General features: G+C 44.8%; 1 protein-coding gene and 1 long non-coding RNA gene across 7 annotated transcripts in view; one reads left to right on the top strand and one right to left on the bottom strand.

The window, feature by feature from the left end:
- KAZN (kazrin, periplakin interacting protein) overlaps window positions 1–23,641 on the bottom strand; it is a 745,023-nt gene that overhangs the window by 401,164 nt on the left and 320,218 nt on the right. For 2 of the 5 annotated variants that reach the window (XM_034753335.1, XM_034753341.1), the window contains one exon: window positions 7,710–7,899. In XM_034753335.1, the coding sequence (XP_034609226.1) occupies window positions 7,710–7,899 (190 nt within the window). The other 3 variants (XM_034753338.1, XM_034753336.1, XM_034753337.1) reach the window with 3 other exon arrangements.
- LOC117867902 lies at window positions 7,672–20,166 on the top strand. 2 transcript variants are annotated; one of them, XR_004643534.1, is made up of 4 exons: window positions 7,722–7,809; window positions 9,195–9,438; window positions 13,891–14,191; window positions 19,539–20,166. It is a non-coding gene; the product is annotated as an uncharacterized LOC117867902 (long non-coding RNA). The 2 variants fall into 2 exon arrangements; XR_004643533.1 differs by lacking the exon at window positions 9,195–9,438 and having other exon boundaries at window positions 7,672–7,809.

Here is a 23,641-nt window from a genome sequence, read left to right as displayed (position 1 = left end):
ACTGAAGTGTAACGGGGACCTAAAGTGCTGTCTGCAAACTGATATGCTGAGCCAAGGAAAAAAAAAATCATTTGGACGTCACTGTGCGCAGATGCATTTTCCGGTGTATTTAATCGTTCTGCAAACGCGCAACTTACTTCACCTTCTCAGCTCGACAGGGAGTCAAAGGAAAACAAAGTGGGAGATACATTGAAAAATAATAGAATGATCTTTAATCATTAAGGCCCCAATCATGCAATTAACTCTGTGCAAGAGGACCTCTGTGCCCAACTGGATTTGAGTGCCTGATGTCCGTAGGCTCCTTTCAATATCCCAGCCTTAAAGCTTTGGAAGAACAAAAAGCAGACTACATTGCTAGGAAAATGAACACTGTAGATTCAGAACAACTCTTGCTGATTATTCACAAAGTGGCAATAGCACAGATTGCAGAGGTAACTGATTGCCTGCTGGGCTAAAGGCAAAGTCTTCCAGCTATAGCAATGAAAGTATAAGATCATTAAAGGAAAAAGGAGAAAACTCTATGCGAATGTCAGGATGATAAAGGTCCCTGGTCCTTTGGCATCACTGAGCACCACAGATGCTACTGAATTTCTCCTAGTACCAAATATGCTGCAGACTGTAGTGGAATAAGGATAATGAGAAATCCCCTAGTAGATCAGTAGGGTGTTAACCCTGCTGTCTTTAAAGAAAAAACACTGTGGACCTTATTCTCAGAAGTGCAGACATAGCCACTGTCATCCAGACCATAACTGGGTACTGAACCAGGGATCTCCAAAGCTAAGAGCATAAGGCTCTACAGCATGGGTTCTCAAACTGGGGGTCGGGACCCCTCAGGGGGTCGCAAGGTTATTACACGGGGGGGGTCACGAACTGTCAGCCTCCACACAGGGCCGGCTCTGGCTTTTTTGCCGCCTTAGGCAAAAAAGCCCGCCGTTCCCCCCCAGCACGGCAGGGGAGGGCGCCGAGCCCAGACGTGGGCCCGCCATCCCGGACCGGCTGGAGCGCCGGGGGGAGGGCGGCGAGCCCGGCCGGGGCCCTCCGCTCTCCCCGACCGGCCGGAGCACCGGGGGGAGGGCGGCGAGCCCGGCCGGGGCCCTCCGCTCTCCCCGACCCGCCGGAGCACCGGGGGGAGGGCGGCGAGCCCGGCCGGGGCCCTCCGCTCTCCCCGACCCGCCGGAGCACCGGGGAGAGGGCGGCGAGCCCGGCTGGGGCCCCGCCACGCCGCCCCCCTCCAGGCGCCGCCCCAAACACATGCTTGGTGGGCTGGTGTCTGGAGCCGGCCCTGCCTCCACCCCAAACCCCCGCTTTGCATCCAGCATTTATAATGGTGTTAAATATATTTAAAAGTGTTTTTAATTTATAAGGAGGGGGGTCACACTCATAGGCTTGCTAATTGAAAGGGGTCACCAGGGCAAAAGTTTGAGAACCACTACTTTACGGCTGAAGCTAAAGGACCAAATCCAGAAGCTAGGAGCTCTAGCAAACTCATAACCTCCGTAGTCAGACAGAGGGAGACATACAACCCACACTAACCAGAGCTACATTGACAGCTCCCACTGACTTCAACTGGAGTTGTGGATGCTCACTACCTCTGAAAATCAGGTCCTGTGGTCTTAACTACACCAGCCCCCTTCATAGCTATGATCCTCTAGGCTTTCAGCGCCACTCAACATATCAAAGACAACGCTACTCAGCACACTGAGTTTTAAGCACCACTATCACTGCCAGCCAAATCTATTTGTAAAAGACGACGCAAGATTAACCAAATGCTAAATGAGATGTTGTTACAATGAATATCATTCAGCCATTTACAGTGCTTTACATCTTCAAAGCACTCTACAAATATTAACTAATTAAGGTGTTCACATTTGAGGCTGCAGGTAGAGACTTCAACTAGGAGCAAAATACTAGGCTAAATGGACCAACTCCCTGTACCAGTATTGTAGTTTCTTGTGGCCCAATCACCAGCTTTCCCATAGATTGTGCAGCAGCTCCTTCTGATGGCGGAGTACGTAGATTCAACAAAGCAATTCAGCAGAAGTCAATGAAACTAAAATGCAGGTTTAAATGCTTTGCTGAGTTGGGTCTGAAGGTGGTACTAAAACAATCATAATACTGGGCCATCGGTGATGGAGCAAACCATGCAGAGTTTGCCTCAAAAATCCAACTAGTTTACTTTTGCAAATCCGTCTGGAACTCCAAAGGTCTAATCCCAGATGGTGAAATTCACTCCTGTGCAAAGGGACAGCACAATGCCCGTGCACCACTTAAATCAGAGGGTTCAAGTAGGATCTAAGTGGTACATGGACCCCTTGTGCACAGGGGTGAATTTCACCTCGAACGAACTGCTTAACTGATGTAAAGCATGGCAACAAGAACTCAGAACATATGGGGACTAAATTAGACCAGTCTTGTGCTCTTAAAAATGCACCTAGGTGCCTAAAATACCCATAAAAATCTGGCTTTAAGTGAGTGCAATTCCATCAGTATCACTAGTGGCTGCTAAAATAGATGCACTAAGAGCTAAGGACACTGAGTGTTAATTTCACCTCCAGTCTGTCCTCACTCTCATGGTGAGGCCAAAGTCACTACGATATTTTCTCCGGTAAGCTTAACACTTTGTGGGGTGGGGAGGCTGTCAAGGTTGCTAGGCTGAAATCCTGACTGACCATGTTCGTTCAGGCCTGTGAGAGCGAGCAAACGTTGATTACGTCATTCCACACACACACCTCCCTCCCCAGCTGTCCTCAGATGCTCCATCCTTGCTATGCGGTAAGTAAATGAAATATATATATATATATATTACAGAAAGAAAAAGGATCCTTGAAAAGTATCTCTTTGCTGTTTACATACAAGAGAAAAATCCTGACAGCAAATCAGAGAAGAGCAGCAGCATGCACACTGGTTTGTTATTGTGGGGTCCCAATCAGTACAATGGTTTTAAAAACAACATTTGCAACAAGTTACACTGAGTTAACAGCCTTGGAGCCCAAAGCCTTTTATTTATCCACAGAACAGATCCTCAGGTTGTCTACTGAGCTTAGGCAGGACAGAGCAGGCTTTCCACATGCACTTCCCCATATCCAATGTACATTAAACATGACCTGGAATGTGTACCTGTATGACCAAGAGAGTTTGGTCAGCTCTCTTCTCACACCAGGACCCAAGGAGCCTGCGGCATTAGTGGAGATTTTGTAATGTTCTTGTCCATTCGGAACTCGTCCACCAACCAGTTTCACGTAGTCTATCAATCCACTATCAGATGGTAGTAACTGAAAGTTCTTACCAACACGGGCTGCATTTGAACCGGTGACTTATGGGTGAAAGGCTTTCTATCCTATAAGCCATCCCCTGAGCTCAGTCCCATTGCTTTCCCAAAGTTTATTTATTTAAATCAATGAGCTTGGCAGCCAAGCTACTTAAAACCCACCACAATTAAGTTATTCAAAGAACACAGAGACAGATATTTACAGGGGTGCTGGGACAATTCGTATAGTGGGGGTGTTGAGGGCCATTAAACCAAACTGTAAACCCTGGATAGAATGGAAACCACTTCAAGCCAGGGGGTGCAGCAGCACCCCTAGTTCTAGCCCCTATGGATATTTATTTTCAATATCATCCTTCAGAGTGTCCTTTTAAAATTCTTGGGAGAATACCCAATGCCCAATACCAGTCTATAGAGCTGACCTATAAAAGCAAACACAGAATGATATAAAAAGGTATTTGCCACAACACATAGTAGGACAAATTAGGAAGAAGATACAAAACAGACAGGGAATCTAAGCAGCGTTTTGATGAGACGAAGTGTTCTTCCCATAAGAATGATAAATGAAATTCACTTCAAAATGTAATTTTACACTTAACTGAGTGGCTTCTGTTATAAGACTAGCAGTACATGGTTGTAGTCGCATTTAAAATAATAGCCTCCTCTTTAACTCAGGCAAAGAATAAAATAGAACTGTTGGCTACACCGCCACAGACTCTCACTTCAGCAGGAAAACACCCTCTGTCATCACTCCTACACAGAGACACCCTGAGCCAAATTTGGCTCTCCGGGCCCAATCCTGAGAACTGCCTTGTGCTCTCCACTCCCACTGACCCACTCAGTGGCAGCAGGCCTTCAGTGAGACTTAAGGGTGGTGCAGAAGCAGGCACCGAGCTACCTGAGTGTAATTCCTTTCAACAACTTTACAGCTGATCCACTGTATATTGATGGCTGGTTTTCATGTTGCTCCTCACCTCTTATCATTGGGTCCCAACTCTTTAGATAACAGAAAGATCCCATTGACCTTAAATTTGTATTTTTAATCGTGCATGTAATTATAGATATTAAACAGAAATAAGGCTCTCCACTGGGCACAAATGAACACTTGGGTAAATGGTATTTTTTTTAAATAGGCTACAACAAATCTATTGTTTTCAATTTATGCTGAGCGTAACACATCAAACTGAATAAGCTCTTTTCAGTCATTCATCACATGACAAACTACTCAGAACAAAAACAGTCTTTTCAAAGCATCCTTTTAGAAAATACAAACACACACACACACATACACAAACACACCTGGGTGTTACACAAACAAATCAACTTTTCTGTTGCAAAAAGAGGACAAAAGCCAAACAAGTACTTAAGGCTAATACATTTTGCAGGGGCAAGGGGGGAAATGTAAGAAAGGGATCATAAAAACAACAGACAATGGGATTTGACATGCGTTGCTAGCCAAAAGGCTACATTTTCAACCTGAGAATCTAAGCTGATGCCCTCTACAGTACATCAACATTCCTATTATTAATCATTCAACTCGAGAAGAAAGATGAAGGGAGCTTCTTCTTCACATGGTCTTTTGACAGAGATATTCCAAAAGAGAGTACTTTAGCTAGTAAACGCCACTAAATTTCAGGGGTAATTTATTTTTAGGCTCAGTTCCTTTAACGTCCACAAGGATTCAATGAGATTAAAAGGGTAGATAAAATACTTTATTTTAAAATAACTGATAGGTGCCCACACCGAGATGATATGAACACATTAGAAAAAATTAACTTCCATCTAGGATGATATCAGAATAGGGGCCCAATCCTGAAAATGCTTAAGCACAAGCGTCAAGTATCAGAGGGGTAGCCGAGTTAGTCTGAATCTGTAAAAAGCAACAGAGGGTCCTGTGGCACCTTTAAGACTAACAGAAGTATTGGAGCATAAGCTTTCGTGGGTGAATGCCCACTTCATCTTTTCTTATGTGACTGGAAGGGGCTACTTACATGAGCAAAATTAAGCATTAGCAGGATTGGTCGCTCTGTTTGCTTGGACAAATTCCTGATTGTACAGTAAACCCATCTGATGGTGGATTAAGTTTGTTTAATAGCGACAATTCCCTGTGCAGCATAAATGGCAAAATAAGACAAGTTTGATGGAACAAATCCACAAATTACTCTCTCTAAATCAATTTGTGCTAATACTTTAATAATGCAACGCTAATGATGTAAAGGAATAGCAGTCATATGAGAACAGCTACACTGCATTTTAGAAGAGTGACTATGTTTAAAAAGCTACAGGTAACATACAAAAAATACAGCTATTAAATAATGTATGAATATCATACCAAGAGACCCTTGCAGTAAATATGTAATAAGTAAATAATATCTTCTGACATTTTTATCACACAAGTACAAATTCAAATCAATTATAGCTCTCTCAAAGCAGGGAAAGGTTCGCACTATTTCCGATCAGACATACACACTGTTCTGAGTGTGAATTATCTTGCAATTTAGTATTTACCTGTTCAGTTTTTTTTATTTAAATGTTTCTAGAGTAATTGTGACCCAAACACTATTTTCATTAGTATAACATAGCATATTTCAACCAGACAAGAAAAAAAGACAAACCCTACAATCTTAAGAGCTGTGCATCAACAATTTAGCACTCATTTGGTAAGCCTCAGGCAAAATTAAGACCATACGTCATTTGTGACAGTACATATATCAGCCTGTTTTATATGCTCAGTCTTTGCTACTGAATCTAGCAGACTTGCTGGTAAAGTCCACCTAACTTTAGTGAGGGGGGGCGTGCAAGGGTTAATTGTTGGAAAAACATATGGATTCTTTTCTACTTTTTAAACCCTGGGTCTTTATTCTTAGCAAAACTCATTTCTCTGCCATTTGCTCATTAGGAGACAGTTCTCTCCTGTGATTCATAAAATCCCCAATACCTTGCATTCTGCAAATACAACACTCCTGTACTTTTTGCTAAGGTGAGGTAATCGAAATGCACATATTAGTAATGCCTTCCTCCACACCCCCGCCTCCCAGACAGGTTATGCCATTTGCCAAATTCCATGCTAGAAAACTATGCATTAAACAGCAGGACTGAAACACATTAATCACAATTATAACATGGCTGCTTTGTTACCAAATTACTGATCTGATTCTTAGACCTTCATCAAACTCTAGGCACCAGAGAGTGAATTTAGAATGGAATTCAACCTGAACAATGCTAATTTGCAGGTTAAACAATTCACAATTGCCAAAAAAAAAAGAATTATTTTTTAACCTAAAGACATTTAAACTGAACCCATCATTTAAAAAAATGAATTTAAAAATTATCACCACCTATTAATTTAAAAAAAAGAGAAAATGTGAGGTCTAATAGTTACACATTTGTTGTCGTAACCATTCCATTCAATTGCCCTGTTTTAACTCGTTTGGGATTTCTGCAGCCTAAACTGTAATAAATTGAATTTGCAGAGAACATATGATATTAAAGTCAAAAGCTGATTAGCAGAGAATGTCAGATGCATTTGCCATTTGACTTCACCAAACAGGGAAACAATTAATTTTTAGGATCACCTCATCCAATGTTAATCCCTGAAGGATTACCAACAGCTGCCATGGTTAACAGTGTCAACATAAACTGGCAACCTATTTCTACCATCTCATCTACACAAGGAACCAGCTCAAGATAAGATTGAGTGCATCTATCCCACTATCATCAAGAGAAATTAATCCACACCTTAGCCAGATTTGGGAAGACGTCCACCAAAAACTAACCAAAACAAAAACAAAATCCCACAGATGTACTTGTTTTCATAATGCCCCAGATATTTAAACTCCATGCAATGCACCATCCCATTGTCTTATTTATTTTACTGACTAGATACAGGGCAAAAGGGGGACGGATAAAGCTGGAACCCAGGTATAAAAAATATCTCAGTGTCAGATAAAAGGAAAAGTGAACATGTCAACACGCTGCCGTTTAAAACAAAACCTTGTTTCGGCTACAACCTCTGGAGCCTTTTTTAACCTCCCAGAGGAAAATCTGCAACCAGAGTAAAAAAATCATGTAGGAAAATGGGTCTTAAAACGCTGCACTTAACACCTCCCAGGAACGGAAACCCCCAACCCTGCAATTAAAAGTTTACACACCGAACCGGTTCACGGTGGGAAGGGGGTTACAGGGATTGCTTGGCGGAGACCCTCCCCTATTCCACCCCCTTCCCCAACACATACAGTCCTCCCCCCAGCATCCTTGACTCAACCCGCCACCCTGGAGCAATAGGGAGAAAGGGTTAAAAGTTGCACAATCCGCCGATGCTCCCTCCGGGAGTCACCGAGCCGCCTGGGCTCTGCCTCCCGAGCCCCCGGCTGCGGCAGAGGCACCGGGGTGGGCGCTCCAGGCGGGTGCCCGTCGCCCACCCCGAGCCCGGCGGGCCCCTCACCTTGCGCGTTGTGCTGGTTGTTCTCCATGATCGAGGGGGTCGCGGAGCTGCTGCCCAGTTCGGCCAGTCTCCGGTTGGTGGCTGTCAGCTCGGCTCGCAGGTTAGTCATCTCCTGGCTGGCGGACTGGATAGCTCCATCGATCCGGAGAGCCAGCTGCTTATTGTCTTCCATCATGGTCAGGATTTTGGCCTGGGGGGGAGAGAGAGGCGCATGATGCACCAGCCGCGGGTGGGGGGGTGGCTGCCTCTCTCTCCTCCCCGCGCTACCTGTTGGATCCCCTCGCGGCTGCCTCCCTCTCCCCCGCGCAGGGATGAGCGGAGACGCGGCTCCGGCAGCAGGAGACCCGGGCGAGCTGGGCCGCTTGGCAAAGGACATTAGCGGGGAGACAGCAGGGCAAGCACTCTTTAAATGGAGCCTACCATCTGCAGCGGGGGAGGTGGGGAGCCCGGCCAGCGCCAGCTCCAGCTCCGCCGCAGCCCCTGGCTTTGCAGGGCGCCTTCCCCGCCCCGGCCGCCTCGGTGCAACCAGGCGGCTGAGGGGAGCAGCCCGGGGCAAAGGGCGGTGGGGGGAGCGGCTCCCCCGGGCGTCCGCTCGCCGGCCTGGAGGCTGCACCGCGGGCTTCCCTCCCTCCCCTGCCCCGGCGCCGCTGCGCGAAGCGCTGCCTCTCCAGCCGCGGCACCGAGCGCACACCCCGCGCGGAGCTCCGGCTGCCTGCGCGCTAGGGCGCCCGCCGCAGCACTGGCCGCTGGGGGCAGGGGGGAGGCCGCCGGAGGGGGGGTGCAGAGGGGGAAAGGGGGTGCAAGCGGGGGGAGAGGGGAGGGCGCAGTGGCGGGCAGCCCCGGGGCGGGCCGGGAGTTTGTTTTGCAGGGAGCGGAGCCGGGGGGGGGGGGGGGGAGGCTGCCCGCCCACGAAGGGCCAAACTTAAAGCGGGGAGCCGGGTCCCCGCAGCCGGGTCCGGGGCGTGGCGCGCTGGGAAGCAGGGGCCGGGCGAAGGCAGAGTCAGTCCCCTTCATCCTGGCCGGGGCTTGCGGCGCGAGGGAGGGAGGCCCGGCTGGCTTCGGCTCGGGTTGCAGCGCGGCCGGTGGGAGCCGGGTGACACCCCCTGCTCCGCCAGCCACGGAGGGGGATGGGTCGGGGAAAGAAGCGCTTGCCTAGAGTGTGCAGTCGCCATGCTAAGGGGAAAGGGGCTCCTTTGTCTGCCCTGGGGGAGCGGGCTGGTGCATGAATCCCTCTTCCCCAGCGCCGCTCATGGCACAAGGGGGCGACTCGTGCAAAGCTCTGCGCCCCCCCCCCCCGACACCCAGCCACCTTTGCACCCCGAAGTGGCCCCAGCCCTGGTTGTGCCCCTGTTGGCGTTCGCTTGCCACGAGGATTGGAGCTGCTGAAAGCGGAAAGGGCCCCGGGGGTTAAAGCAAATGCTGGGGAAGGAGCAGCAAACGTGCCATTCAGAATCAGGAGCATTCATGCCGGGAACCTGATTCTAGAGGCCAGGAACAGAGCCCAAAGACCGACCGACCTACCACAGCAGCCTGAAGGATGGAGCCTTGCAACAAGCAGGTGTAGTAGCAGTTTCTCGTACTACACCGGCTCCCCCCAAAAAAATCCTACAGCAAATCACTGTATGCATAAAATCCAAGAAACTCACCAGCCACTTGGTGACAATTCGCAAACAGAAAGGGAGGCATGAGTCCTGGAATGCCCGATATCTCTAGCTACTGTTCCCTTTAGGTAAGAATAGTTTCTCTCTCTGCCCCTTTTATAATTAGAGCATGTTCTAGTGGTGATGGGATGTCAGGACTCCTGGGTTTTTCTCTTGTTGTTCCCAGCTTTACCACTCAACTCAATACAGTACATGCCCATGAGCCCATCAGTTCTCTCTAGCGCCTCAGTGTAGGTACCTGTAAAATGGAGATAGTCGTGCTGGCCTGGCTTGCAAAACTTCTATAAACATTTGCAAGATCAGGTGCAATATCTACTTGCTCCACCTTTGCCATGACTATGGATGATAGCAAATGTCATAATTCTCCTTTTAATGGGGTTAACTCAGCACCACAGACAAACAAAGCGCTGTCCCTAAGCAAATGAGGCAAACAGAACTTTGCAAGGTTGGTTAAATTAAATGTTTAAAGGACTCGAGAGCTTTTGATGAAAGATGCAATGGGAGTGACAATTATTATTCTTCAGTCCCCCTCCTCTCTTTGTCTCTTCTCTCCATGGGGCTTTGCACAGAAGTTTGCTGCATGTCAGTGCCCAAAGAGGAGTAAAATGGACCAAAAATCTGCTGGAAGAGGATGGGGGCGGGGAGGGAAAGGCAACAGCTTCCCTGGTATTACTGCATAAGCCACATCCACCCAGCGGGTGCTGCAAGCTCAGTGGGTGCTGGCAAGCTCAATGTGGTATGTACCCATTGAAGCAATGGAGAATTATTTGGCATCATAAATTACTGCTTCTAGAAGGAGCAATAGCATTTTGCAGTGTCTTTCCAACACACTGCAGCTGATCTGCTTGTATGAGGACTGTGGGACCTTGATTGCACCAGGCAGCAAAGCTGTAGACCTGAATTCCTGACCAAACAACCCATGTGTCAGGGGTTAGACTAGATGACCCTTGCAGTCCCTTCTAACCCTATGGTTCTATGATTCTCTGTAAGCCGGTTTCTGCCACCTGGAAGCCCAGGGAACCTGCCCAGCTTGCTCTGAAGAGCCAGACCATCACTCCCTGTTTTCAAGAGGGAATGATGCAGTGGAGAACAGCAGTTCAGGAGACACAATTTTATCCCCAGGTACCTTTTAAGGCATGAAAGGGAGGACTGGTCCCAAAGTGAGCCAGAGCTCCCTGGGAACTGAGCTGGGGCAGTCTCTAAGTAGCACTTGTCTTGAGGTACAAAAAATGGCTCTTACCCTATTGTTTGCACAAGGGAAAATATTATGCAAAAGATTAAAATAAACGTTTTGGGGAAATAGGGGAAGATTGAGCAGTTGCTGCCGTGCGTTCTCAGGTCTGCCTCATGCTTTTGGCTTCACAGCCAGGCCTTGAGAGTGCTCTCAGGACTTGCAAATGCAAGGAAGTTTCCAAAATCTAAGCACTTTCAGTGGCACAGGCATCACAGTGACCTTGACCAAACTACAGCAGGAGAGGGACAGAAAGGTGGGTCCTGGCCCAGCAGGCTTCGAAGATGGAGACCTGTTATTTTCTGATTTAGAAAAAATAGAATTGATGTCAGCTGTGTCTTTGGCAGCGTAAACACCATGTGACGGTGGGGTTGTGCTGACGGGAAATCATGTCAGTTTCCCCTTGCAGGCTGGCTTGTGCCGGCTGTGCTCTTCTCTGTCCAGACTTGCACCATGGCACTACAAGAGTGGCCCCTCAGTCGCTCCAGGAGCAGCTCTGATGTAAAATCACCACTCGGCGTCTGAGGGAGGAAATGGTTTAACAAACCAACGGGCCGATAGTTTCTGCTGCTCACTCACGGGAAGTGAAATGAGGTAAAGCAAAAGTGCGTTGTTCTCCAGCAAGACAACGATCCTACTGGGGGCCGTGGAGCAAGGTACTGTCAAGCTGCGAGTCTCACTGAGCTGGAGGGGTTTGGCGTGCAATGAGCCTCCAGGCAACTTTCAGGAATAAAAATAGCTGTGTTCACGTGCTGTCAGTCTGCTGTGGATTGCTTTCCGATTGTGCTATGCTCCCTGAGAGGTCAGGTCTGATCCTGCCTGTACTTATGCCATTCTTCACTGTCACAACCTCCACCAACTTCCACAGGGTCGCTTGGAGCACACTGGACTATGCAAGAGGCCCACCAAGTCCGCTGGGAATAGACGGCGCTCTGCCATTCCCAGGATTGAACCTGTAGGTACTTAAGGGCAACACTCAGGGTTTGTCTACACAGTGGGGGAACGTATTCTGTGGGGGAGTGATTTCTAAAACGCACTCATGTCTTGTGCATTAGTTGGTCCAGGTAGATACAGTAGTACATTAAAGCACACTAGGGAACCTTTAGTGCGCACCAGCAGGGTCTACACAGACCAATTAATATGCAACACATGAGCGCGCTTTAGAAATCACACCCCTGTAGAGCACATTACCTTATGGTGTAAACAAATGCTAAATTATGGAAAGTTTGGAAACAGTAGCTCAACAGACACAAATAGTGCCAAACCTTTTACTGATTTCATCTCAGATTAAGATGGCCACAGCATTTATGGGGTGAAGCTGCAGCCCATGGAAACTCCTAACAAGGTTGTTGCTCGAGGAACTGGCACTGTGTCCCACCTAGGGACAAGGGACTGGCCATTATGTGGGGTACTGAAAATTAATCCCCTTCAGTTTTCAAAGTATGAATTCTCAAATCAGTCAATACACAGGGTAAAATTCTGTTCTCTGCACACTGGAACTATATGCTGATATTCTGGTCTCTCTGCAAAGGTGGATCTCCCAGTGATATCGATGGGTCTCCCACATACACACTGTGTGGAGAGACTATTGGGCTGAAGTCCTCTCTACGGGCTTGGCTACTAGGCGACATCCAGGAAAATAAATCAAAATTAACTAAAGGTGTGAATTTAAAGTGGATTAGTTAAACTGCATTAAGCCCTGTGGGAACACAGTTATTCAGAACTAATGTGGCCTTACTTCAGGAAGGCTGCTTAATTCTGAATGAGGGTGTTCACACGGGAGTTTAATGTGGTTTAACTAATCCATTTCAAATGCACACCTTTAGTTAATTTGGATTTATGTTCCTGGATGACCCTGTGTAGAGAAATTCTAAGACTTTGTCTACACTGCAAAGTGAAGGTGTTTGGGTTTTTTTATAGCCCGGGTAGGTTTACCATCGCTATCTTTAATCTAGCTAGCCACAGGTCCCAGTAGTAGTGAAGACAGGTGGTATGGGCTAGCAACCTCAGTACAAGCCTGCCAGAGTCTCTGGGTACATACTCTGGTTGCTAGTCTGTGATGTAGCCCATGCTGCTATGTCTTTGCTAGTATTGTTACCCACACTAGATAGATGAAAACCAGGCATACGCTGTAACAACATCATCTGGAGAACTTTGTGGCATAGGCATATTACCTTGAAACAGGATCTACCTCAATAATAATCTTATTAAACTAACTACAGGCTCAATAAATTTTTCTAGACACTAAATATCTCAGCTGTTTCAACTCCTTTTTATAATATCAAAAGAACTTGGCTCATTTTAAAGCTACAGTCAAGCAGATGAAATCTACATTTTGTGATTTTTTTAAATAAGATGAAAGAATCTAATTAATAGAAAGTATTTAATGGTTATTTTTAAAGGAAACATGATTTTTGACTGACAATTCCCAGCAGTGACTGCAGCCCAAACATTGCAACACTAGGGCTAGTACATGAAAACCACAAAGTGACTAGAAACAGACGTGGAAGTGAAGGTGTCTGTTTTCATTAGTTACGTTTATTCAGGGTGGATAAACGGCATAAACGAAGAATGAATTTGAATTTTGAAATTCTGTCTTCCTCATTTGGGTGGTTATGAGTGACAGAGGCAAGGACACTTGTTATGTAAGGTTTGATTTCAGAACAATGTAAATGCTTGGGTGCATGTCTGACTTGTATGCACATTTAATGCAACTGTGTATGCAAACTAGGATATTACATATGCAACTAGATGATTGAATGTGCAGTTGCAATAGCATATATGTAAAACCGTGATCGGGCAACAACTTCCATTCTATACTGGAATAAAATAGAAGCTTGTGTACTATCAGGGCTTAAATTAAATTCAACTTCTTTAAACCCCAGGCCCATTGTTTTTAGCCTACCATTTTTCTTTTAAATTAAACCTGATGTGAGCCTTCCAGCAAAGCATTCAGCATCTAAGGCAAAGCCCAGATTACACTTTTACTCAATGTAACCTCAATAATAGACTAGTCAAGATATTATATTGGTAGCATTGAAACCTTTTTAAATTGGGGATGTGAAAGAATTTCTACACTATATTGCCTATTTTAAAATTTGTTTTAAAATCTTGAACGTTACCATAGACTCAGCCATAAATTAATAACCCAGCCTTAGAAATCTTCCTTATTACTTTAAACCCCTTTGAGATTCCCCTAAAGATATCCTACGAGATTTTCTCCTTCCCCGCACCCAGCAATAGGGAACAGCTGGATCTATTTAAAATTGATTTTGATCTCTCCAAGCAGGATTTGATTTCTCCGCACACTGAGCTTTTGCCTGAAGAGAGTGCACAGTATAGCAGAAATTCTGAGATGTCAGCCGGCAGCTGGCGTGGTGAGAGTCGAAGAGAAAATGAGCAGCTCGCTATGTGCCCACAGGCATAAGCATGAGACAGCGACATGGGCAAAGTGATTTTCAGTGTGACAGAGTTGGAGTTTGCTGGCCGCATACAATTAAAACAGAATAAAACCCTCTTCTTGCTGAGCTCCAGATCACAGATGGTCCCCCAATGGGGTGCAGCAGCAGCATAAGAAACACTCATGCAAAGTAAGCGGCCTTTCCATTAATTCCTGTTAATTGGGTGTTTCAAGGGCTTCAGGCATTGTGAAAGGTCCAAGGCATCATAAAGGGACAAGAGGTGCTCATCATTTAAAAACAGACAATGCTGCTCTCTGAACAGGCTGAGTGGTGCAATGGCTGAATGCTCTGTGATGAAGAAATCCTAGGATCCTCTTGGTTCAGGTGGAAGTTAACCCCTCCGCAGTGATCTCAATTCTCTCTCATTCACACGCACACTTTGCCAAAAGCCAAATCAACCTCCCCGAGATAATGGTCCCAATCCTGAAATCTTGCCTCCATGGAACTCTTTCACTTCAACAGGGCTCCACACAGGTCTGATTGCTAGACATTTTGCAGTGAACTAGACTAAGTATTCGGGATAGATGAGGCCTTTCATTTCTGTAGACCAGGGGTCAGCAACCTTTCAGAAGTGGTGTGCCGAGTCTTCATTTAGTCACTCTAATTTAAGGTTTCGCGTGCCAGTAATACATTTTAACGTTTTTAGAAGGTCTCTTTCTATAATATATAACTAAACTATTGTTATATGTAAAGTAAATAAGGTTTTAAAAATGTTTAAGAAGCTTCACTTAAAAGAGCCCCCCGGACCGATGGCCAGGACCCGGGCAGTGTGAGTGCCACTGAAAATCAGCTTGCGTGCCGCCTTCGGCACGCGTGCCATAGGTTGCCTACCCCTGCTGTAGACCTAGGTCAAATTCATTGCTGGTATAAGCAGGCGCAACTGCATTGACTTCACCAGAGTTATGCCTGCTTCTGTCAACATTCATATGTATCATCCTTGGTCTCAGTCTAGTCCCTGCTGAGTCTGTTTCTACATCACAAAACCACTACTTATTTTGGGTTGACGGGCAAGTTTTCCTTAGGAACTGTATGGGAATGGCAGGCCAGGAGTGGGAGCATTTAGAACAGCCCAGGGTCTGCCCAAAAAACCAGTGGGTCAACTTTTGTGAGCACTTGGGATTCATCATTTGATGCAAAGTTTTAAAAATACTTTTAGAAAACACAAAGAGAAATTAAACAGGGGAAGGAATAATGGTTTAGTATGAAGCCATTTCACGGGGCAAATGTTTTTCTAAGAGACTATGACAGAAAATTATGCAGCTTGAGTCCCCTTGATTGGTCTGAGCCAAACGCTGTCCAAACTGAATGAGAGAGACTAGAAACACGCTCTGTGAATTTCATACCCATTCTACTAGTGATGTGATGATATACAAATTACATGTTGAAATTCCTCAGCAGTTCAGGGCCTGATCATTGCTGCAACAGCAAAATTGAGTTCAAGGGGAACTATATTGAGCCCAGGACCAAGATGTGCGGTAAATATGAAATACCTGAGAGATTATTAGGTGTGAGATTAATTCCTGTGCAGAGGGCCAAGTATCACTTAAATCCTCAAAATAGGGATTAAATTAGACTTTAGTGGTGCAGAGGTTTTGCTCTGCATAGGGGTGAATTTCACCTGCCATCTAGCATATTATTTTCTGACAACAGCGTTAAATGCTATGCTATTAAGCGAGCGAAGGGAGGAGAACAGTGGAAAATCTTGGTACACGTGCCTGTTCCATAAATGAACCCAAAATAAAAATTCAAGCATAGAAAGCACGTGACACTGATTGATACTCCAATCAGCTGATGCAGCTGCATAACAGAAATGCAGTTTATCTTTGAAGCAGCCAGATAAAGACTATTTTTAGTTAAATGGTGTCCACATTTTTGGGATGACTTACGGTTTAAGGTTGAATTTTTCCAAAAAATGCCTAAGGGATTTAGGAGCACAAATGCTATTGAAAAATCAATGGCACTTCTGTTCCTAAATCTCTTAAGTGCTTTTGAAAGCCTCCTTATACATTGTTTACTGCATCTGGAATTTCCCCAGCTATCACATATAAGCTTTTATAACAATCAAAAGACAAGGAGAATCAAATCTATGTTTTCCCCCAGATTATTGGAATACTCTGGGAGTTGCTTGTTGTTGGTCTTTTTTAAATTCTGAGTTTCAATCAAACAACTTGACATACACAGGATCAGCTCCATTGTGCCTGGTAATGCTGAGTAGTCTATGTACTCTCCCCATATGTGGTATATTAAAGGAGATTGATTATAGAAAAGACAACTAGCTAAATCAAAAGACAACATCAAATAAGGCTTTGAAGATTCATGGAGGCCACAACACATTTGACTTTTACAGAGCCTGAGGTCTATTGCCCTTTTCTGTCCATGCATAGAGCCTTTGGAAGGGAGAACATGCCACTAATGTGAGTAGAAAAGAGGGGACTCATTGTTCAAAAGAACCGTTCCACCCCCCCCTTTCTAACATCGCTTGCTGTGGGCCTGGACCTGGGAAAGTGCAAGTGCCTTCAATGCCCATTGACTTCAACAAGAGTTGTAATTATTTATATGACAGTAATGCTTAGCGGACCCAACATGTACTTTACAAACAGAAAGTACTTCCTACCAACACTACAAGAAGAGGAACTCTGCGTGGACTCCTCCTGATGGTCGAAATGACAGACTGGACCTCTACATAGAGTGTTTCCGCAGACGTGCACAGGCTGAAATTGTGGACAAACAACATCACTTGTCCCATAACCTCAGCCGTATAGAACGCAATGCCATCCACAGCCTCAGAAACAACTCTGACATTATCATCAAAGGGGCTGACAAAGGAGGTGCTGTTGTCATAATGAACAGGTCAGATTATGAACAGGAGGCTGCCAGGCAACTCTCCAAGACCACATTCTACAGGCCACTATCCTCTGATCCTACTGAGGAATACCAAAAGAAACTACACCATCTGCTCAAGAAACTCCCAGCTACAGTACGGGAACAAATCTACATGGACACACCCCCAGAACCCCGACCAGGGGTATTCTATCTACTACCCAAGATCCATAAACCCGGAAACCCTGGACGCCCCATCATCTCAGGCATTGGTACTCTGACAGCTGGATTATCTGGCTATTTGGACACTCTCCTCAGACCCTATGCTACCAGCACTCCCAGCTATCTTCGAGACACCACCGACTTCCTGAGGAAACTACAGTGCATTGACGTTCTTCCTGAAAACACCATCCTGGCCACCATGGATGTAGAAGCACTTTATACCAATATTCCACATGAGGATGGACTACAAGCTGTCAGGAACAGTATCCCTGATGAGGCCACAGCAAGCCTGGTGGCTGAGCTTTGTGACTTTGTCCTCACCCACAACCACTTCAGATTTGGGGACAACTTATACCTTCAAGTCAGTGGCACTGCTATGGGTACCCGCATGGCCCCACAGTATGCCAACATTTTTATGGCTGACTTAGAACAACGCTTCCTCAGCTCTCGTCCCCTAGTGCCCCTCCTCTACTTGCGCTACATTGATGACATCTTCATCATATGGACCCACGGAAAGGAGGCCCTTGAAGAATTCCACCTGGACTTCAACAATTTCCACCCCACCATCAACCTCAGCCTGGACCAGTCCACACAAGAGATCCACTTCCTGGACACTACAGTACAAATAAGTGATGGTCACATAAACACCACCCTATACCGGAAACCTACTGACCGCTATACGTACCTACATGCCTCCAGCTTCCATCCAAGACACATCATACGATCCATTGTCTACAGCCAAGCCCTAAGATACAACCGAATTTGCTCCAACCCCTCAGACAGAGACAAACACCTACAAGATCTTTATCAAGCATTCGTAAAACTACAATACCCACCTGGGGAAGTGAGGAAACAGATTGACAGAGCAAGACGGGTACCCAGAAATCACCTACTACAGGACAGGCCCAACAAGGACAATAACAGAACACCACTGGCCATCACATACAGCCCCCAGCTAAAACCTCTCCAGCGCATTATCCACGACCTACAACCTATCCTGGAAAATGATCCCTCACTCTCACAGACCTTGGGAGGCAGGCCAGTCCTCGCTTACAGACAACCCCCCAACCTGAAGCAAATACTCACCAGCAACTATACACCACACCACAGAAACACCAACCCAGGAACCTATCCCTGTAGCAAACCTCGTTGCCTACTCTGTCCCCATATCTACTCTGGCAACAGCATCAGAGGACCCAACCACATCAGCCACACCATCAGGGGCTCATTCACCTGCACATCCACTAATGTCATATATGCCATCATGTGCCAGCAATGCCCCTCTGCCATGTACATTGGCCAAACCGGACAGTCCCTCCGCAAAAGAATAAATGGACACAAATCGGACATCAGGAATGGTAACATACACAAGCCAGTAAGTGAACACTTCAATCTCCCTGGTCATTCTATCACAGATTTAAAAGTCACTGTCATTGAACAAAAAAACTTCAGAAACAGACTTCAAAGAGAAACAGCAGAACTAAAATTCATTTGCAAATTCAACACCATTAATCTGGGCTTGAATAGGGATTGGGAGTGGCTGGCTCACTACAGAAGCAGCTTTTCCTCTCCTGGAATTGACACCTCCTCATCTATTATTGGGAGTGGACTACATCCACCCTGATTGAATTGGCCTTGTCAACACTGGTTCGCCACTTGTGAAGTAACTCCCTGCTCTCCATGTGTCTGTATATAATGCCTGCATCTGTAGCTTTCACTCTATGCATCCGAAGAAGTGAGGTTTTTACTCACGAAAGCTTATGCCCAAATAAATCTGTTAGTCTTTAAGGTGCCACCAGACTCTTTGTTGTTTTTACAAACAGAGTAAGAAACAGTCTCTCTCCTGAAGAGCCTACCATCTGAAAAGCCACAGCCAATAAAGAGTGGGAGAAAGGATAGTTATTGGGGTTCTGTTTTTCAGGGTTTATTCATTTAATTTTTCTGGGTTTATTTTTAGCAACCTTTTAGTTTTATGTAGCTGCCCAAAAATCAGGGACATCATTGTATATATGTAATGAGTAATGTAGATTATATACATTACTCATTACAGTAGTAGTATGCACTGTAATGAGTAATCTCTTTGTAATGTTCCCTAGTGCACTTTAACGAAGTGTAGTTTCAAACAGGACTACATTCAAGTACACTAGAGAACTTTTAATGTGTACCAGCTGGGTCTGCACAGACCAATTCATGTGCGACACGTTAGTGTGCTTTAGATATCACTCTCCAGTAGTCCTCATTCCTGCGCCTTTTCCACGTAGACAAACCTTTACATATAAGTAACCAGTTCTGATGTTTTTCCAGTGTTTAGTGGATAAACACCAATTTCTTTCTCTCTCTCTCTTTTTTTTTTTTTTTAATTGATTTGGTACTGTGGGTGTTTTACTGGCTAAAACCGAAAATCTGAAACTCTAATTATTGCTCCATTTTACAGATGGGGAAACTGAAGCACAGAGTGATTACATGACTTGCCCAAGGTCGCACAAGAAGTCTGGAGTGACACCAAATCCTCCAAGCCCCAGTTCAGTGCTTTATCTCCACTGACACCCTCTTATTCTAGGTGTTCAGTAACTTGTAGAATCAAACACAAACTTAACACCAGTATTCTTAAATATCTGAAAAGTTAAATATTGAGCAACAAGTTTCAGGAGAAATGGACCTTAAGAGAAGACTATATTCTCCAAGACGTTATAGAAGATGGGTGGGTGGAGGGAATCCAAGTAATATTTGGAAATATTAAAATACAGTCTATATTGTTTGGTATTGCTTTAGATGTCTGAGTTTTTTCAGGCCAGGGAATGGGAGGGAAGTCGGAAATGAAAGGGGTGGGGAGTAAGAAAGAGGTACCATTAAGAGTTCTGGCCAACCTCTAATTTGCTATTCAGTTTACCAGCCTGTAGTTTATTATGTATGGTATGTGAAGGAACCTGTTTAGCCAGAAGGGAAATGCCTTTTGTGTTAAGAGTGACCGTAATCTAATATGGCCTTTTGACTTGACTCAATTAAATCCTTTCTGTTTCGATTAAATAATCAGCCACAATTTAATAAAATGAATTTCAGTGTGTCGTCTCCCAGTCTGATGACTTTAGAGATCATGAAGCCTTATGTAAATTCCGTGAATTACTTTTTATTTGCTTGTGTGTCACTTCCACACAAAAATGCTGTCTGTCAGTGTATTAAAATTCCTTCCCCATCTTCTCATTGCATCACTGTTTACAATAATGATTCCCAGTTGAAAAGGCTTGAAATATCACTAGTTTCTTTTACATCAGCCAACAAAATTGGCCCTTTCTGATTGGAAAAAGGGCCATCAAGTGTAGATAAATTTCCGGTGGGGTCTTCTGTGTTCCTGTTTCATTGTGAACTTGAATTCTATGCTACGAATAGCAATATCTTGGCCTATTCCAAATTTTAGTCGAGGCATCCACTGAGCAATTTGATAATAAAGCAAGTCCCCCTCCCTCAAATTTAATCAAACAGATGAGCAAACTTACAAACTGGCCACTAGAAAAAGCTTAGCCTATCTCTAGTTATTATATAAAATGAATAGGACTGTTGCTGCATGTATCCTGCAGACATCTGTTCCCAGTTCTTCAGCCTAGAAACTAAGTGATTGTGGTTCTATTACTTGCAGAATTTTTTCCCTCTAAAGGGCAGATTTTTTATTTTGTATATTCATAACGGCATCTGACCCTCCTTCTCACTCTTAGAATATTGAGCAGTGATTCAAAGGACAATGAATCTTTTCTTCCTAATCTGAGAACAGGCCAACGGTCTAATACAAAGGGTGACCTTGCTGGATGCATTACTGCTATAGCATAAATCACATTTTAGTGTTTTGCTCTTGTTTTAAGGAAGTATAAATTGCACAAGTTAACGAGATGCTGGAATGCGGTCAAGCGGTTAGAGCAGAAGACTGGGAGGTCAGAAATCCTGGGTCATCCTCTCAGCTGGCTCACTGATTCACTGTCATAACTTGTGCGACTTCTCTGGGTCTCGGTTTCACGATATATGAAATGAGCACAATGGCACTTGCCCACGCTACCTCCCTGGGGATTGTGAAAATAAATCGTTTAATGTTTGTAATGTGCCTTGAAACTGCTGAATCAAAGGAACTACATCACAACTAAGGAATATGGAGCAAATGTAATAGACCAAAGCATTAGCTTAGATCCAAACACTGCAAACTCATAGAATCTGGTATAAACCTAGAATTACTCCATTGAGAAGTATCAGAGGGGTAGCCGTGTTAGTCTGAATCTGTAAAAAGCAACAGAGGGTCCCATGGCACCTTTAGGACTAACAGAAGTATTGGGAGCATAAGCTTTCGTGGGTAAGAACCTCACTTCTTCAGATGCAAGTTCCTACTTATGAAAGCTTATGCTCCCAATACTTCTGTTAGTCTTAAAGGTGCCACAGGACCCTCTGTTGCTTTGTACATTGAGAAGGTGTAACTGAGAGCAAAATTTGATCCAAGAGATATATCTATCTCCTAGAACTGGAAGGGACCCTGAAAGGTCATCAAGTCCAGTCCCCTGCCTTCACTAGCAGGACCAAGTACTGATATTGTCCCAGATCCCTAAGTGGCCCCCTCAAGGATTGAACTCACAACCCTGGATTTAGCAGGCCAATGCTCAAACCACTGAGCTATCTCTCCCCCCAGATTTTCCCTCATAACTCCCTTTGGCATTAATGGGAATCAGACATCTAAACCCCTGAAAACAAATGACTCCATAGCATATTTCACAGCTGAGTGCATCTATGGCACAAGTTTCAATATCTAGTTCTATTAAATCCAGCATTTGTTTAATGAATCGCAGCAATCCAATGAGTCTGTAGATCGGCGGCTTGTATTTGACTTTTATGTGGTAGACTCCAGCAGCCAGCTTTAAAAAAGGAATCAATATTTGTGAAAAAATTTCAATACAATTTATTCTGAACTCCCCTCCCCACCCCCCCACTGTTGACATATATGGATGCTTGATATATTTCACAGGGGTTGATGAAATGGCCTTTATCAACACCAATTAGGGAAATGCTTGGCAAACCCAAATGAAATTTGCAACATTTTCCTCATTTATTAGTTACAGTTCTATTCCGTTCCAAATTTCAATCGAAGCCACTGGTAGCTGTCTCCTCAGTCATCAAAGGGAGATCTTATTTTTCAGGATTAGTTTTTTTAATTAATTAGCTAAAATATGCTTAATGGAGCCACTGTGAATATTTGATTTCTTAACGAATGGATGTAGTGTAATAAAGAGCCTAGGAGGAGCAGTGGACATTTCTCCATAGAGACTTAGGACCAATATTGGCATTTAAGGCCTAGTCCACACACAGTTTTGGTACGAGTAAAACTATATTAGAGATGTGATTTTTTTGTTAACCAAAATACTTGCAAAACCCCAAATGTAGACACAGTTATACAGGCATAAAGGTGCCTTGTACTGTTATTATTAATATTATTTATTTGTATTACTGTAGTGCCTTGGGACCCTAGTCATAAACTAAGACCCCATTGTTAGTTCATTCCCCTTCGTGTACAGGAAAAAGCGATATTGGTATAAGCACTTTGATACCATTAGAACTGTGTCCACACTACTGGGGTGGTATGACTTTCACCATACTGGTGTAGTTAAAGAGTGTGTAGACAAGGTCCAATACATTTGGAAAGGTGTTAAAAACCCTGTCAACAGTATGTGCTAAGTGGTTTAAAAAAAAACCCAAAACATATGAGCTAACATGTTTGTTTGTTTGTTTGTTTGTTTTTAACACCACCCTCCCTGTCAAAGTCTAGACAAGGCCTTAGAGATTAGATCTGGAGGGAGAGACTTTGAAAGCCAGGGCTGTTTTGACAGTGAAGGCTTTAAAAAAAAAAGTGTCAAATATTCCTTCACTTTCCTCCATCCTTGGAACAGTTGCCACTTAAAAGCCCTTGCTCTCCTGTTCTCATTGCCGGCTATTTGAATGCACATCCCCTCTACAGTGTGACACAAGCAGAACGAACAGCACATTGCAAATATTAAATCCCAGACAGGGGTGCAGCCAGCAATTTGAACCTGCAATGTATATGGAAAGATTTTCCAGAGAGCTCAGTGTCCAGCAGCTCCCACGGAGATCAAGGGAGAATTGCTCCCCTCTCCCTCCCGAAAACAGAAAGAACAGCACGAGCTGTCAGGTGTGGAGCTCTTCAGAAAGTCTCACCCATTGTGGCCAACTCATCACCTCCCTGTGCCCCAGATGGAACTATAATGACATGCAATCTAGCAGCAGGCGCAGTTAGGGAGCCCTAGCTGTGTGAAGATAAACAGATGCACCCACCAGACACAACAACAAATTCTGGACCAAGGTAGTTGAAAGTTGTACACATCCAAATAGCTGGCATACTCCTGCCTGTACCCACCGTCCCAGAATACCCTGTGGTAAGACATTAAAATAAATGGTAACATCATGTCTGTATGTAAAGCATCACTGTTTAGTGAACTCCCTCTGAAGCATCTGGCATTGGCCACTGTCGGAAGACAGGATACTGGGCTGGAT

This window comes from Trachemys scripta, chromosome 19 (assembly GCF_013100865.1).
Source record: "Trachemys scripta elegans isolate TJP31775 chromosome 19, CAS_Tse_1.0, whole genome shotgun sequence".
Lineage (NCBI taxonomy): Eukaryota > Metazoa > Chordata > Testudines > Emydidae > Trachemys > Trachemys scripta.
Note: the sequence above shows the minus strand (reverse complement) of the source record. Positions and strands in the feature narration are given on the sequence as shown.